Below are 16343 nucleotides of genomic sequence, written 5' to 3'. Positions count from 1 at the left end.
CCGCGCCTGGCTCCTCGCAGCCGCGCCCGGGGCTGCAAATGGCGCCCGCCTAGGACGCCGTGCAGCCCCGGTAACCGTCGGCTCCCAGGGGCAGCTGCCCGCGGGCCGTCACGGCACACGGACCCCCGGCGCCCTCGGAGAGCGCGGAGCCCGGGGCCGTCCCTCGCTGCCCCTCGCAGCAAGGCTCGCTCCGGGGCCGTTTCCGCCCCCCGAATCCCGACGCCCTGCCTGGCCTGCCGGCGTGCTAGAGCCGCCACTCACCGGGCTGGGTCCTGCGGGCGGCCGCCGCTGAGCCGAAGGGAGCGGGCGGTGGATGCGGGGGGTCCCCGGCCCCGCGTCGGGGCTCGCCGGTGGCTGAAGGCGACGCGCTGGTCCCGCAGCCCCGAGCCCTGGAAGCCCGAACGTGAGAGAAACAAAAGGTATTTGCTGACGTGGGCGTTGGACAGAGACGCCCGAGGGCTGGGGACACAATTAAAGGGGCAACGCACCGATTGCAGGCGCAGCCCAGCGGCTTTCCTCTGCCTGCTCGCCCTGCAGTCGGGGCTGCTCGCCTCTTCCCACACCCACATGCCGTCCGGGAGGGGATGTGATGCCCTAGATGCTTCCTTCTCACACCTTTATGTACAGCAGGGGCCTTGATGACCCAAATCCTTCTTTAACGCGCCTGCAGCTTCCTCAAAAGGAGATGTAACGTCTTCTTTTGTTTTTTTTTTTTCCTGTTAATGTCTGTTATCTTCTGAAAAAAGCACATCTGAAATCCTAGTACCTTAGCCTCTCACCTTCTCTCACTCGAAGTTTGATACCTTTCTCCTTCCTTTTCTTGCCACCAGGGTCTTTTCTGTGCTCTTGACACCCCAGATATTTCTCATAAATACTTGTTTTCCCGTGGGAGCCATTCTGCCTTAACTGTATCCTTTGTATCCTTTTTAGCCTTCCCTTCCATAAACTTAAGACATTCCATCTTGAAACAATTCATGTTCCTTTCCCCACTATAGCAAAATGGGAAAGGCATCTAAAGACTCTTTCCTCTGATTGTAAGAAACATTCACCCAGTATATCATTTATTCATATTCAATTTATTTTCATTTATATTGCAACAATATTTTTCACCGGCTTAATTCCCCCTTTTTAACAAACATCCATAGCTTTGTAGATTCCATCTCCTTTCAAATGCAGGCCACACTTTTAAAATCTTTCATGAGACCCGTTCTGCTTGCGTAAGACTCCACTGTCTACCTGACCAGTTTAAATTAATCATTCTTGAACATGAAAGCAATTGGAATTTACACAGTATTTTGCATGTATCTTTTCAGTCCACTGGGCAATGGTGTTAATTATCAACTGAAACATTTCAATCTGATGTACCTACAACTGACCAGCCTTTTCCAGCCATGGCATATTGCCAGTCCGTAGTCATCCTCTGATCAGTGTCACGTGCAAATTTCATGTAATTTATCTTGCTTTTACATCAAAGTCTAAAGACTGTATTAGCAGAACCGGTTCCAAAGTCAGCCCAGAGGACCATTAGAGCATCTTTTTCCTCATCGTTCCCCTTTCAGGGTTAGACAACACAACCCTAGCACCCAGCTTCTCACAGCTCTTACCATTAATTAATAGTGCACACCTGCACACTGAATACTGTATGCAGCCCCGGGGTCACTCATTTCAAAGTGTGTATACAGGAACCTGTAATGCTTCAGGGAGGGAAAAGAGAAATGATCAAAGTCTGGCACAGCTTTGTACAAATGTCTGTAGAATGAGAGATCTCTGAGCTAGGAAAAAAAGTTAAGCAGGTGAGGTAAATGGAAATCTATAAAATCATGAGAGGATCAATAGGGACTGATTGTTCATTGCTTATTTCAGCCTAAGAGGAAGGTGATAGCAAATGAAGCTAGCAGGTGGCAGGGTCAGAGCAAACAAGAGGACGTGGTTCTTTGTATATCATGTAGTTCGGCACTGGAACTGCTTGCTATAGGCTGTTGTGGATGCAAAATGTTTGTGAGTGTTACAGGGCTGTACTAGACATGGTCATGAGAGAGACTCGAGAGCTACATGTAGAAATGTCCTGTGCCTTCAGAAGTCCCCAAGTCACAAACTGTAGGAGACTGGAAGAGTATTCAAGTAAAAATATTGCCTGTCGTGTTCTTCCATACAGCAACCAATTTTGACACAAAAGTCTTGAGTTGGGGAATTTAATTGAATTCAGTTTATTGCCAACTAACATAACCTTTCAATTACTGATTCCGGTATTGAGAAATAAAGACGACAGACAATTAAACAATTACTTAGTTTGTTTAATACAAACTAGAAAATTTATTTGCAGTATCAGTTTTTAATGCCGCTTGAATTCATTCCTCTACAGTTTGATTTTGCCTGTCAATTCAACTAAGTAGCACCTCTTTTTATATAACATTCTACATATTTTTTCAGATCCATGCCCAAATTACTTCGTCTGCTGAAAACTTCCTTTTGAAAAGAACTATTTGTAGGTATTTTCTCTGTTTGACTTAGCTGACTTTTCAGGTAATTGGTACTTTCAGCTGTATATCGGAGAGTGCTTTGCTTGGTAGTTTGTATCAATATTAATAGGACTTCAAGGGTTCTCCATCTGCTAGGAACAGGTAATAGAATTTAAAACGTAGAAAAAAATGCAGTGGTATCTAGAGTAGCTTAATTAGAATTTTTAAAGATGTTGCAAGTGCTTTACTCAGAGCACTTCAGAAACCGTGCCCTCGAGTCTGCGCAGTGCAGCTAGGAATGGCCATGGAACAGACTTTGGTTTTCTCATGCATAGGGACTGATTTCATCCTGTTTTGCACAGTAATACATCACAAACAGTCCACTGATTCCAGAAATGTATTTAGTTGTTTAATCTATTTTTTTGTTTTGTATTTCTAAATTTTAGAATTATGGTGTCTAGCCAAGACAGTTCCACTTGAAGTTGAGATATTGTTTGGAGAGCTTATCCAATGGGAGTAAACTTGGCAGCTATGTGGAGGAGGTGCTTCTCACAGCAACAGGAGGAGTGTTGCAAAGCAAGACTAATAGTCTGCTTTTCAGAGAACAATTTACAAATTACTTTAAAAAAAATGACATTGTTAGTGCTGATACAAAAATTATTAACATAAATTTTGCATTGTCTTATTTGGGTTTCGGTAACAAAATATAATTAACAGTAACACCGGTTAAAAGATCTTCCTTAAACAGTTTTCCTTAAAACAAATGTTTCTCAAAAATCACAGAGTTCAGTTATGGTATGTTTTCTGACTTTAAATATATAGCGATATTTCTGGCCAAAGAAAACTCAAGAGCGTATACTAGAACAACTGACGTACCATAGTTCGAAGACTGACATGCATTGATTCACAAGATTAATTTGTTAGAGTTGCAATGGATTTTTCCCAAATGTGTGAGTGAAGTAATATGCATTTACCAAGGGTTTTATTTTAAATTTTGAAAGTATAAGTAAAATAGCATATAACCTTGGGCTAAAGCAACACAATTTATTTCCTTTTTCTACCACTGAAGAAATAGCTGCATTGGTTTTTTCCACTGGATCAGAAACGTACCATGCTTGGGGAATTAATTAGAATTAATTAGTTGCTGGGTTTTTTTTTTTGCGCTGGATCTAAAAATGCATTTAATGAGAAAATGTGGACAGCAGGAATTTTAATCCATGCTCCTGCAAAAATTGTTGCTTTTAAAATAGTGTTATACCTCTTAAAGGAAAAGTAATTTTCTGAGAATATTTTGTTTGTTTAAAAGCTTTCAAGAAACTTTGTGTGACATAAAAATACATATTTTTTAGTAGTTCATAGATGAGTTGCTAATCGTTCCATGTCAGAAAACTTTTGAGTGTTACAGGACCTAATGCCTTGAGGAATACAAAGATATTGAGGAATATGCAAGATAAGACCGTATCCCGTCATAATGAAAGAGCTTTTTAAGTTACACAGACATGGTCTGGAGATAGGGGAATAAGCAAGACACTAGAAATGAATTAAGAATGAGATTACAATTTTCATCTAATACACTACCAACTTCTATTTGGCTTTAGTTCAGTTGCCTCGACATCATCTTTACTGTCATCAGCTTTCCGTGTGACAAAGCCAGTCTTCGCGAAGATCCCGAGCTGCATCCTTGTTGTCTTCTGCTACAAACACAAATGATTGTGCAGCCTCCAGGTCACCAGGAGATCACTTCATTTTTCAAAATGAAAAGGAAATCATAATACACTGTCCTAAAATGTTGAGTACAAGGAGGAATCTTCCATCTGCCAGTACGCCTAACAGAAACCAAGCAGGCCATCTTCTAAACAAAGTTTACAACTTAGGAAAAGTCTGAGGTTTGATGGCAGTGTTAACAGAGGCAGCAGCTGTACAAGCATCTTGGCATAACTTGTCAGTAGCTTCATCTGTACTAGGAACCTAGAATCCTAATCCTGTACCAATAGAATTAAATTAAATATCCTTATCTTCAACCCAGCTTCCCTTAACACCTAAAATTGTGAGCATATTTGCATATGGCTCATCTATGTTGATGACTTAGACCTTGATCTAAACAGTTAGTTCTTCCCAAATCAGTAGCAAGCTCTTTGACAACCTCTTATCTCCCTTGATTGCCCTGCATTCCCACTTTCCTTCTCCCACAGTGAGAGTCCCTTTCACCAGGGATGGTAACAACCCCGTGGCCCTCAGAGCCAGGGAGACAAGAGCGGGGACAAGTGCTTCGGTGCCCCACATCTGTCATGTAAAAAAATGGAAAAAATGTATACTTACTGTGAGATTAGTATTTATTTAATGTTTTCTGTTCTTTCACTATAAAAGAACCAGACTACATACAACAATATAAACATATGTAGTACATACACAATTTAACATACAATAAAGACAAATTCAGTAATGCACCACTGTAGAAAAAAATGTTACAAAAAGCACTTAAAGATTTGATCCCCACCCCTTAAAAAGGGTAAATTGCCTGTATGGTGGTGATGCACGTTAATTCTCAACTTTGGTTCAATTTGGTTTTCTGTCTTCCAGCCTGACACATACACTCACAGACACCTCAGCATCAGGACAGGTACACTTGCAGATCTGGCAGCTTGCGGTAAAACATCAGTGCAATTTCTCTATTACTGATCTGCGGAAAACATCCAGTTACTAAATCTGGAAAGGGCTGCTGGGTTCACACTGCCACCCAGATTGTACTCTGAATTGTCTGTGAATGCTGCCAGGCTGTCTTTTCTAAAATACTATAAAGACCCACGATTCAGAACTTTACGCGACCTTTTTCCCACATAGAACTATTGATCCCAAATACCTGTGGAAGCAGAGCACCGGATATCAGTCCCTTCTTTCATTCCCTAGCACTCCTCTTTCTCATCAAAATAATCTGCTTAACATTGGATACTGTTTCTTCTTAGTTGTTGGTGTTGTTTTTTAAGTACCCTTATTTTGCTTGTACTGGAGCCCTTTTTAAAAAGTCATAATCTGCTATGTTTAAAAGTTCAGTAAACAACAAAAGAAGAGGTAAAACAGTAAAAAATGTAAAAGAAGATGGACATTCAGAGAAAGCCGGGGTAACTGGATTTCACAAACATCAGATTCAGATGGTACAAATGAAAATGCTATTGTACCAATTAGTATTTTAGGACAATTTACTTTTGATTGAACTACTCCACTGATCTGTCTGAAGATACTGTATTAACTGGCAACATTCACACATTGGTTTTCAAAAGTGAAAATCTTCCTCAACAAATATATAGCATCTTGTTTAATAATACAGTGCTATTACTGTACTGGCTTTCACTTGGACAGATCCTGGAATGGGCTTGGAGATTTATGAAGGTCCTTGAATCTACCCATAAATCCATCTGCATGATGGTATCTAAAATAAGCAGGTTCTAAAATCAGGGCATCTCCCCAAAGTGTTAACTCTTGTTTAGTTTAGTGAGTATTCTAGTTTTCACTTTCCTACAGGAGGAGAGAAGAATCCTCCAAGTCTCCTAACACTGAAGTATTCAAAACTTTAGTGATCTAGAAAAGGCTGTTATAGCTATCAATAGCCATTATTTACCAGCAAAAAAATGCCTGTCTTGTATTAGAAACACAAACAACTACAAGAAGAAACAATTTCAAAGCAAGCTTCCTATTTTTGTTTGAGTAATACACACTAGTTTGGGTCACAGCTCGCATACCTTAGTTACTAACAACCAAACAACAAGATAGAATTTGAAAAATCAGTAGCACAGCCATTGGCTCTAAAATTAAATTTGTGTTCACATAGTTCCCCTCCAACACAGAAAGAAGCCAGCAGCTAAAAATTAAAATAAGCGTTGCCACTGAAGAACTTTAAGAATTTCTAAGACCTGATTTGGTTTCTAATTCTGCAAAACTGTTAGTGTGTGCTTAAATTTTACCCTTGTAACTAGTCTCGTGATCAGTGGGACCAATTGTGTGTCTAAGCCTTCATAGCACTGGAGACTTAGCTGGTTATGCTAAAAGCACGTAAGAAGTATGGAGTCATATATTTTGACAGTTAAAATATTTTGTATCTTGACTGGCAGTCCAAAGTTTAAAGTCTAGTACATTGTCTTTGGATATTTGGGGGTGGCATTTAAAGTTGCTGTATACAGCACGTTGGTTTGAGACTTTTTTTTTTTTTTGGGTGGTGGGTAGTGTTTGGTTTGATTTTTAATTTTTTTTCCTTTCTTTTTTAACTTACTAGTACTCAGACACCTGCCTATAACTATTTAATAAAAACCAAAATAGTCGCTATACTCACTGGTGGTGTTTTAGTAAAAGTGCTCCGCTGACCTACATGGCAGAGATGATGACATCTTAACTATAACTCCAGACCTAAAAGCAGCTCTGTGTGGGCATGCACACCACACGTACGTGTATAAATGGAGCCGCTGGCAAGGTTTTAACAACTTCACGACCTTTTTGTTCTCATACATGCTACTAACATTTCTAGACATGTAGAAAATCTGAATTTAAAACAATCCAACAAAAGGCAAAAACCGGAGTGTCTTCAGTTATTTGGTTGACATGTTAACAGTCACCTTTAAGAGAAGAAATGCAATTTTTATGTGCACGTTAAAGGGCACTGTCAACTTAAGTTGGATCCAAAAATCTTTAATACTAATGAAAATGTTTTAATAATTTAAAAATAAAAAAAAAGAAGTTTTGAAATATGAATACTTCCCAGGCACTTCTGAAACAAAAATGTATAAACCTAAAGATCCCAATAAAATAAAAATGATCAGATTTCACTGTTTGACTGAAAACAGTGAAAAGAAAGAAGGGGTTATTACATTCTTCATTGATTCAGGATATTCTAAAACAACAGGTAAATAGAGGTTTTAAATATCATAGTCTGTAAAAGCAGGTTTTAAAAAGTCTGTTTGTGAAATACCAATGTAATTCAAAAATTATCTAGAAAGAATATTTGGGAGTCTGTTCCCCCCCATCTGCATGCATTTTATTGTAGGCATTTGACAGCATTTTCTTCTAGCTAGGATCAGTGACTGCTTTCCAGCTGCATGGATTTCTCTCACCCAGCACAAAAAAAAGAAAAGCTTTAAAAAGAGTTTCAAAAGTTAAGATGATTATAAAACTACAAAAACTGGTAAGGAAACAAAGTCAGTGTTAATAACATAAAAGATTTTCTAAAAAAAACCCCACCAGGTTGGCTGGGTTTTGACAGCATCCTTTTAGTCCTTTCCTACCAAGAATCTGATTCTTGCTTGCAAACTGTCTGCCACCAGAAATGGATATATTCATTTTTAATTCCCAGAAATTGAAATGTGAGCCTTAATCTAGACACTCTCAGGTTTACTTAGTCACCTTTTGAACGGTAAAAAATCAAAGCAACCCTCTCAGAGAGTTTTATTTTCTAGACAATCAAAAAGCTCCAGAATGCTCCAAGATCCACAAATATAGTTAAGTCACTTCTACAAATAAGGTTCGGTTTATAAGAATTTGTCATTTAAACTAGACTAAAGGACTTCAGTTATGAAACTGCCTTACAAAACATCAGTAAATTAAATGGCCACATTTGGAAGATTTACAAGGTCTTGCACCAAGAAATTAAATGCGCTACAAATACCAGTGCAGCATGTATTCCTTTAGTGAAATACAGTGCAATTATGTGCAAAAGTACGTTAAAACGTATACTCCTAAACAAAGTCAAATACATAGAGCTAAGACGTTAAGATATGTAGTCTGCGTGGCCTTTAAAAAACTTTGAGAAAGAGATATTAGAAATAACTTTCCTAAAAACATTATTTTTGATTCTTCATTAAGCACCATATGAATATTTTAAAACAGCTGCATCATTTTCTCAAAGCTTGTAGAGGCTGGATCTACAATGGAAGATTTCAGGAAAAACATCCAAAAACTAAATGGAAAGCACAGCAAACAGATTTACATGAACATCTGGTCACAAGAATGTGGATAAACTACATCCTCTTCTAAATACAAAGGCTGAAGGACTCCATTGAAAACAAAGCAGCACAATATGACAGATCAACAGGAAACATCGATTTTGGTGGTCACTTTCAATCTGGAATGTGAATGGTGTACCCCCCACCCGCACCCCTTACCCAGTGTTACACAAACCTTAATACAGCTCCATTCTCTATGCACAAGACACACAAGAACAATCTCTAAGACCAAAGAAAGCAGGTTGAAGTAAAATTGCTGAAGGTCTCTGCAGTCATTCCTGCAGCTTTTACTAACAGACTTTCGCAAGAGGTTAATTTTCCCTACTCTGAATTACTTTACAGTTTCAGAGTTAGCTAGCCCGCACCTCAGCACAGCTCAGCCGTGTGAGAAGCTAAATCTTCTGACGGTTTAATTGTGGTGCACTAGCCAGAACCATGCCCAGCTGATATTCCATGTCTAGTGGCTTCTACCAATATTTACAATGAGGTGGCATCTTCACGCTAGAATGGCCTGAAATTGGGATGCCTGGTCACTAAATACCATTTTGGATCCCTGTTTACATTCTTACCCCACTTTCATTAGCGAGTTCGTCTCCCAACAAACACAGATAATCTGTGACTCTTTTTCAGGTGTTCTCACACGCAGAAGTCCATCCTTTATCAGATAAGCAGATACCAAAAAACCACCCTCTGATGTTGGATGGACTCAACAAAAATAGAGTAGTAGTCCAAAAGACTAGCCCTGGTAGGCTGGAGGTGGCATTTTCAAATGTACCAGCATGATTTACAAGCCGACATTTTGCTCAGATTTTCAAAAGTGCTAAGGACCCAAAACCACAGCAGGATCTTCAAAGGAGCTCAGCTCCAAATCTGGCATCTACATGAGTTTTGATGGTCTTAATTTCAATGACGGAAATAGGGGCTATAGAGCCCTGAATTTTTTAAAGATTTTGTCCCAGTGAGATTTTTCTATGATGATATATATCACTATGATACAGTTAGCTATTACAAACTCAAATTTACAGATGACCTGGAATAGGGACTACTGAAAGCTTATGCAACTTAAGTTACAGAAAATAAATGTAGCACTCCCGTATCTTCTTGCGAAGGTGGCACTCATCAAGAATTTAGACCAGACTATTTCAGAACAAGTCTCTTTACCTTCTGCTCTTTTCAGGAATCATTAGTAAAGGGACTTGTTTAAAAAGAAGCTTGTTTCTTCTTTCCTCATCCTACCTGATCTGGCAATGAACTTTTAAATCCATTTGTGATATCAGATCACCTCTCAACGAGTAAATTGCAACACGACTATAGGACTACTGTTTCACTGTAGGATGAAGCAGATAGAGAAGCTAAATTGTTCTTTTTCAGTATGTAAAATAAAAACACAAGGTATGCAAAAAAACCTCCAAACAAACCCTGGTTAAATCAGGGGGCTCTTTGTTTTTTAGGTTCCATCTAATGTTTGCCAAATGTAAAGTCTTTACACTAAAAACCTTAAGAAGCACTGCCTTGTTAAATGGGAGGAACTGCTCATTTTTTGTCAGCCATGTCTGTCTACAAGCTTCTGATCTAGCACTTACTCCAGCTAGAAAGACTCATACAATTTGCCTTTTCATGAAACACTTACGAACAACATACTAAAGAAGCATTAACAGTCTTGTTTCACAGTATATTTCAGTTTTGTCTCTTCATTAGGAAACAGTAGGTTACCCATAGGCAAACAGGCTTTCTGTTGGTGGTGCATTTTCTTCTAAAGCTTCCCAGCTTGATTTTTGATAGCTTGTATCAACTTGCTACTGGAAAGGCAAAAAAAATCACCTCCTTTGAAAGCCAACCTTTATCCCAGCAAAGAAACATGAGGTCCACGCTTAAGTTTTTTTTTTTTAAAAAAAAACCACAACAAAACAGTACTTGGATAAGTTCACACAACAACACAAACCATGAGAAGGATCACCAAAGACTAGAAGAAAATATAGTAAAAGAAAAGGATTTGCATACAAAGAGGCTAGTAAAAATTTCTGAGATTTCCTACCCAATTGCTTCAAAAAGGGTATTCAGAGCTGGTTTATATGCATAGCTCAGATATTTATATTTAACTGCTCCTCGGCTACATCAGCTGTGAATCTGGCTATTTAATCTACCAGAATCAGAATTGCCAAGTAACCTGCCTGACAGCTTTTAACTTCTAGTGTAAAAAACTGAAGAAGATTGGGCAGTTCGCTTAGTCTAAACTGAGAGACCAGGACACTAGACACCATAATGTATGCTTAATATTTCTTAAGCCAAGACTACTAATGTCTAAATGACATTAAAGACACATCTGAAGATCTGTAGTCCAAGCTCTTCAGAGAGAAAGATGCAATAAAAACAATACAGAAAGAGAAGTTTGTTCTCTAAATACCTGCAATTAAGGACACGTGAAATATGTTTATTCTGTCTATGCTTTCATCAGGAGCATATTTTTGTTATCCTGGTTTGTCTGTCCTGGTTTCCAGGTCAAATCCAGTCTAAGCAAACACTTAAGGATTACAATTTAGATAATACTGTCCTAATACAGAAGGATCACAACCTAGTTTAGAAAAGTCCAAGATAATGGATGAAAACTACATTTCTTTTAATGTAATCTTCAGAGAGAAGATGGTGCCCCTTTCAGATCAGGGATTAAGGACCATGACAGCATTATTTGAAGAAACCTGTTATCAAAACGAAACAGAGATGTTCCACCTGCAAAATCAAAACTAGGAGGCAGAGACACCACTGGAAATTGCTCAAGTACAACCTCTGTGAACCCCAGACAGAAGATTCTTCACAGATTTCTGGTGCACAGCACTGAAAAGTATTAAAAATTCCAATTCTCCCCACTCTTCTATTAAAAAATGGAATATAAAAAAACAGCACAGTCCCACTAATTGGGCAAACACGCAGTTTCCAGTTGCAGACTGACCACTGCCAGGGAAACACTTTAAATGCTCCCACTCTCCTCTCACTGCTACATAAGTGTTTCTCGATCTGATAAGCTCCTGTGGATTTCCTGCTTGTCATCACCATCGGCATCATCATCGTCAGCTGGATCATTTTCCTCTCCAGACTCCACATATATGGGCCAATCGTTATCGGCATCACCCTTTTCTTGGCCTTCTGATGAAGGTTCCATTAGGCTGAGGTTAATGGGCATCGAGTCCTCATGGGTGGTGGTCACGCAGGTGCAGCTGTCGCACAAGCCAAAGCGTCGTAATCCTTGAGACAGGCTACTTGTGAATGTTCTCCTGCACCCTTTACAGATAATTGGCTTGTTTGATCGATGCACCTGAAGTTAAAAATAAAACACTATGGTAAAAAAGGCAATCTGCCTTCTCCCTTTAGCTCTTTCTAGGGTGCTGGTTTGCATATATTCCTAGAACAGAAAAACATCTACACTTAAGCTGAAGGGCAGACGATCCCATCACATTTCCAGCAACAAAGATTTGGGGCTACATAAGTGCTAACGAACCAAATATCCGTGGCTTAAACTTATTATTAGAAAAGTTCATCTCACATTGGCAACAATCATTTTGTCCAATGTATTTTGGGAATACGATTGGGAAAATATTTCCTGATAAATATAATCTCTCAAACTTACACTTAAAGCGTGACTCCGAAGGTGTTCCTGCCGAGTGAAACGTTTCCCACACGTCTCACAGGGGTAGGGTCTCTCACCTGTGTGAGAGCGAATGTGCCGTTTTAGTATTCCTTTCTGTTTAGCCGTGTAGGGACAAAACGGACATTTGTGAAGCTTGATTGGCACAACTAACACATCACCTTTTGGAAAAAAAACACAATGCATTAGATTAGGCAGTTCACCAACGTTAGCTGTGTTGGTTTCTTATCCTCCTTGCTGCACATCTGAGTCAGGATAATTGCACTTTCACCTCTCTTTGTATTTGGCTTACCTGGAACTTCTCTAGGTTGTGCAATTTCAGAAGACATCATGCAGCTGCAGACGATCAAGTCCCTTGAAAATCTGCCTGCCTATACTTACATAGCTGATACTTTAAGGGAGCTGGTCACAACAGAAAAACAAATGAATTTTATTTTAAGAAGCCATTTAATTAAGTGCCAAAAATTTACTTTTAGTGCAGTGGGTTTTCTGTGCTCTCTCAGCCATAGAAAGCCTCCTACTTCCTTTTTTTTTAAGATACCATTAGCATTAAACAGCATTAGAAACTAAAATCTTTAACACAAATTACAGGTAGAAGTAGTGCAATGTTTCCCGTGTGCTTTTACAAAGTGCATAAATTTAGATGTGGGGAACTCATCTAAAAATATGAATGCTTGTTTTCTACTGCCATTCACTTTAGCCTTTCTATTGGTAATAACAAGATGAAGGACTCAAATATATTTGCTGATAGCATTTTACTTTTCCTAAAATCAAATGATATGTACACAAGTAATATCTAATTTATGAAGTCAGATGCAAAAAGAGGGAATTAAATTTGAAGATCACATTTTACATAAACATGGGTATTCCCAAGTTTGTCAGTATCAGCTCAGATACGAGCTTCCTTTCCATCATAAAGGTTGAGATGTTATACTACAAGATTAGTTTTCCCTGTTTGAGGTACTGATTCAGGAAAGTGTTTGCATATCAAGCTTTGAGCTCTTTAACAGTTACACCAAAGTAAGTGGGGCTGTAGAACATTCCTTGTACTAAGGTTTGTCCAACCCAGTCTCAAAAAAAAAAAAGGAGTGTCTAGTATTAACGTGTGGCTATCAAGTGAAATTCATCTCACCCAATTTTGGACCTTCACAAGGTATTGCTAATCCCTGCTGGATGTTTAGAGCTCTGGTTAAAAAAAGAAAAGCAGTTCTTAGACCTGCCTTGCTTCCAGGCTCTCCAGAGGTGCCTGTTTATCCTCCATCAGCTGTGACGGGGACCAGGGTGACTGGAACAGACGCGGACACTTGAAAGTAAGTGGCATTTATCTTAACTGTCAGCCTGAATGCACGAGAGAACCATTCTTTTATCAGGACTTTGTAGTTCTCGTTCCTAGTGTCTTGTGAAAATGCTAAGACAGCAGGACCACTAAAAACGGCGAAGAGATACCTCCATTCTACTAAATGCTTACGATGTTCAGTTTTAGCAAAGAAACATAACTGAATGCAAGGTTTGGTTTTTTTTCCCCACTCCTATTTAAAGCACATCTACCGTTAACATTTCTAAGACGTTGTCATAAGACCTGATGTTCTCTATCAAATCCTAGACGCATTTCCCTTTTAATGATTCATTAACAGTGTGAAGATTTTAAGAGAGAAAAAAAAGTAATCAAAGTTTGTGTGTTAGATGCTCTTGCCTTGCTACATGTCAAAAACCATAGGCATGATCTGGTGGTGACAGCACTCTGTTCTGCTAACTTTAGTCTTCTGGTGACTGTAAGACTGGATTTGTGATTTTATCAGATTCCTTATTTTAAAGCTGTGAGAGAATATATTGGTTTTATTGGCTTTAAGATCACACATGCACGCTTGAGCTGAAAATGACACAAATGTAAGCTTGCTACCTAGAGAAGAATATTCAGTGAAAGATTTCCTCTCTGTGGCCCACACCATAATTGCATTTGTCACATCCTGAACAGCGATGGCACTTGCAACGTTTGTCAGAGCCACCTCCCATCTTCGTAAGGCAGTTTGGACGAGGCAAGTTGTGCACCAGCATTGCCGTAAGCAGATAAAATGCCCAAATCCTTATTGTCCACTTCAGGAGAAATGCATATGGACACGACCTTTCTTCTTCTCCAGGTCCCTGACACCACTGCTAGGAGATATTCCTGTCAGCGTGAGACATCCCAACAGGCCTGGGCTTGGGAAAGCAGCAGAACCTCAGGTGACCAGCAGCTGAAAAGCGAGTCTGCCTCTAAAGGTAAAAGTTAAGTCTCGTCTTTATGCAATACCACAGAGTTTAAAGTTTTCAGTGCTCTTAAAGAATTTCTAGGTATCACTCAGTATTGAATAAAACTGATTTCTGCCCTTTTGAAGTTCAAAGTAACACCAAACAGACTATCATCCAGCAACTGATGCGCTGGCAGGAGCTGCGGTGGAATAAGTTACTTCTGCTCTGCCAGGTTCTACAGCAGATCCCTCTTGTGGCAGCTCAACTTAATCTTTCTGATTGCTCTTTCTAACACTAACATTATGAGAGGAAGATTATTTTTAAAAATTCACCTGCCACTCAACAAGGTCCCAAATGAGATTGTTTATTAAAGCAGTGTCACCAACACCAAGCTCCAGCATCTGTTTCAAAGAGACCGTAAAAGCTGTCAGAAATACTTACCTCCCAAACGCTGCACTGAATAAAAGAGTACAGCTTTCTTTTGAACTCCAGAACAATAGTTTATTTTGCTATGGCATAATATTCAGCAATATATATTCCTGGACAAGAATGAGAGTGACAAAGGAAGTTGTGCCACTAAGTGGTTTCCTCCTCGATTATACAGACTACACCCCCCCGGAGTCCTCTCACCTGTGTCCTCACCATACCAGTCGCTGTGAATGTCCATCATGGAACTCATGGCTACCCCTGCATCCTCTGGCCTACCCTCAAAGCCCCGGACAAAGTGATGAACCACATCATCCTTTCTCTGAGCTGAGCTGTTGCGCAACAGGGCCTCTAGGAATTGTTTCATATGATAGTTATTGCAGGCCAGGTCCATCGCCTGCCCGCCGTGTAGCCCCTCTTCCATCTGCTCGAGGGACAACGGAGTCGGGTACTGTGGCAGCCGTTCACCCACTTCTACCTCCACTTCATCCGAGTCAAACTCCACTTTGGGTTCCACCCCCTTGGGCAGCGAAGAATTAACGTCGTCCGGGGAGTCGCTGCTGAGGGGGTCTCTGACGACGAGCTCCAGGGGATGGCAGCTGCTGCATTCACCACAGGGAGGATCTCTCTGGCAATCCGAAATCCTTTCCTTTTCCTGCAGGGAAGAGACAGGGGCAGAGCACTGGCTCTTTGAGCTGTATGAGGTGCCCTCTCTTGCAGAACTCACGCTCCCGCTATCAGCCTGATAGAAAGCAGCTTCTCTCTCTATTTTCCTGCAAATATCTAACGATGACCTTATATACGTTTTGCAGAAGTTGACCACATCGGTCATCTGCAAATAGCTAGCCGCAGACATCACCTCAATAACATTTTCCCCACAGAGATCTAGCTTCCCGGAATAAAGGAAATCTAGGATGATGGAGAAGGCCTCCGAGGTGACAATGTCCAGCGAGGCGGTGCTGTGGCGTCCGCTGTCTTGGATGTAGTGAATCAGCAGGGCTCGGAAATAACCGCTGTTGGCGAACAAAATGTTTTTGTGCGCTTTGAAGATCCTCCCTTCCACGATAATGCTGCAGTCGCAGAAGAAGTCCCTCTTGCGCTGCTCGTTGAGCTCTCCCAAAAGCTTCGTGTAGTACGACTGCATCTCCATCGCTCCCGCTGACAGAATCGACCGCAAGGCACCGTCAAGCAGGAGGGACTCCCGGGGACCACCGCGCCGCCAGCCTCTCCCCGGGGGCCGCGGGTAACTTCTGGAGAACCGGAGGGGACGGCAGGGAACCGGAGGGAACCGGAGGGAACGGGAGCGGCCCCGCCGCCACCTCCCCACCGCCGCGCGGACCCCCGTGGCTCTTTCCCCGCCACCCGGCAGGCACCGTCGCTGCCGCCGAGGATTCTTTCCTTTAGCCCCGGTAAACCGGGCGGTAACCCGGGGGAACCGAGCCGCCCTCCCGGGAGGAGGAGGAGGAGGAGACGGAAGTGACGTCGGCGGGGAGTCACGGCCCACGGCGGCGGGGCCTGCGGGGTGAGGGGTCGGTAAATATTGGTGACGTCAGGCCGCCAAGATGGCGGAGGGGTGAGTTCGGTATCGCCAGGCCGGGGCTG

At 41.0% G+C, this 16343-nt stretch overlaps 1 protein-coding gene across 3 annotated transcripts; it reads right to left on the bottom strand.

Moving 5' to 3' along the window:
• Positions 1-8633: 8633 nt before the first annotated feature.
• Positions 8634-16179, bottom strand: ZBTB8B (zinc finger and BTB domain containing 8B). 3 transcript variants are annotated; one of them, XM_010576040.1, is made up of 4 exons: positions 15601-16179; positions 14946-15396; positions 12069-12247; positions 8634-11756 (listed from the first exon to the last, which is right to left on the bottom strand). In XM_010576040.1, exons 1-4 carry the CDS (start codon positions 15889-15891, stop codon positions 11439-11441), a joined length of 1239 nt encoding a protein of 412 aa, XP_010574342.1. In that variant the 5' UTR covers positions 15892-16179; the 3' UTR covers positions 8634-11438. The 3 variants fall into 3 exon arrangements, with proteins under 3 accessions (XP_010574342.1, XP_010574341.1, XP_010574343.1); XM_010576039.1 differs by having other exon boundaries at positions 14946-16179; XM_010576041.1 differs by lacking the exons at positions 8634-11756; positions 12069-12247 and adding an exon at positions 14101-14339 and having other exon boundaries at positions 14946-16179.
• Between the last annotated feature and the right edge of the window lie 164 nt (positions 16180-16343).

Source organism: Haliaeetus leucocephalus, unplaced genomic scaffold (genome assembly GCF_000737465.1).
Source record: "Haliaeetus leucocephalus isolate CR32 unplaced genomic scaffold, Haliaeetus_leucocephalus-4.0 Scaffold517, whole genome shotgun sequence".
Lineage (NCBI taxonomy): Eukaryota > Metazoa > Chordata > Aves > Accipitriformes > Accipitridae > Haliaeetus > Haliaeetus leucocephalus.
Note: the sequence above shows the minus strand (reverse complement) of the source record. Positions and strands in the feature narration are given on the sequence as shown.

Excerpts from the sequence above, each read along its gene's own strand:
- ZBTB8B (XM_010576039.1), bottom strand. The coding sequence starts at position 15,891 with ATGGAGATGCAGTCGTACTACACGAAGCTTTTGGGAGAGCTCAACGAG. Across the intron at positions 12,248-14,945 it reads CTGGTATGGTGAGGACACAG|GTGATGTGTTAGTTGTGCCA; the intron begins GTGAGAGGACTC and ends TTTTTCCAAAAG. Across the intron at positions 11,757-12,068 it reads TTCGGAGTCACGCTTTAAGT|GTGCATCGATCAAACAAGCC; the intron begins GTAAGTTTGAGA and ends TTTTAACTTCAG.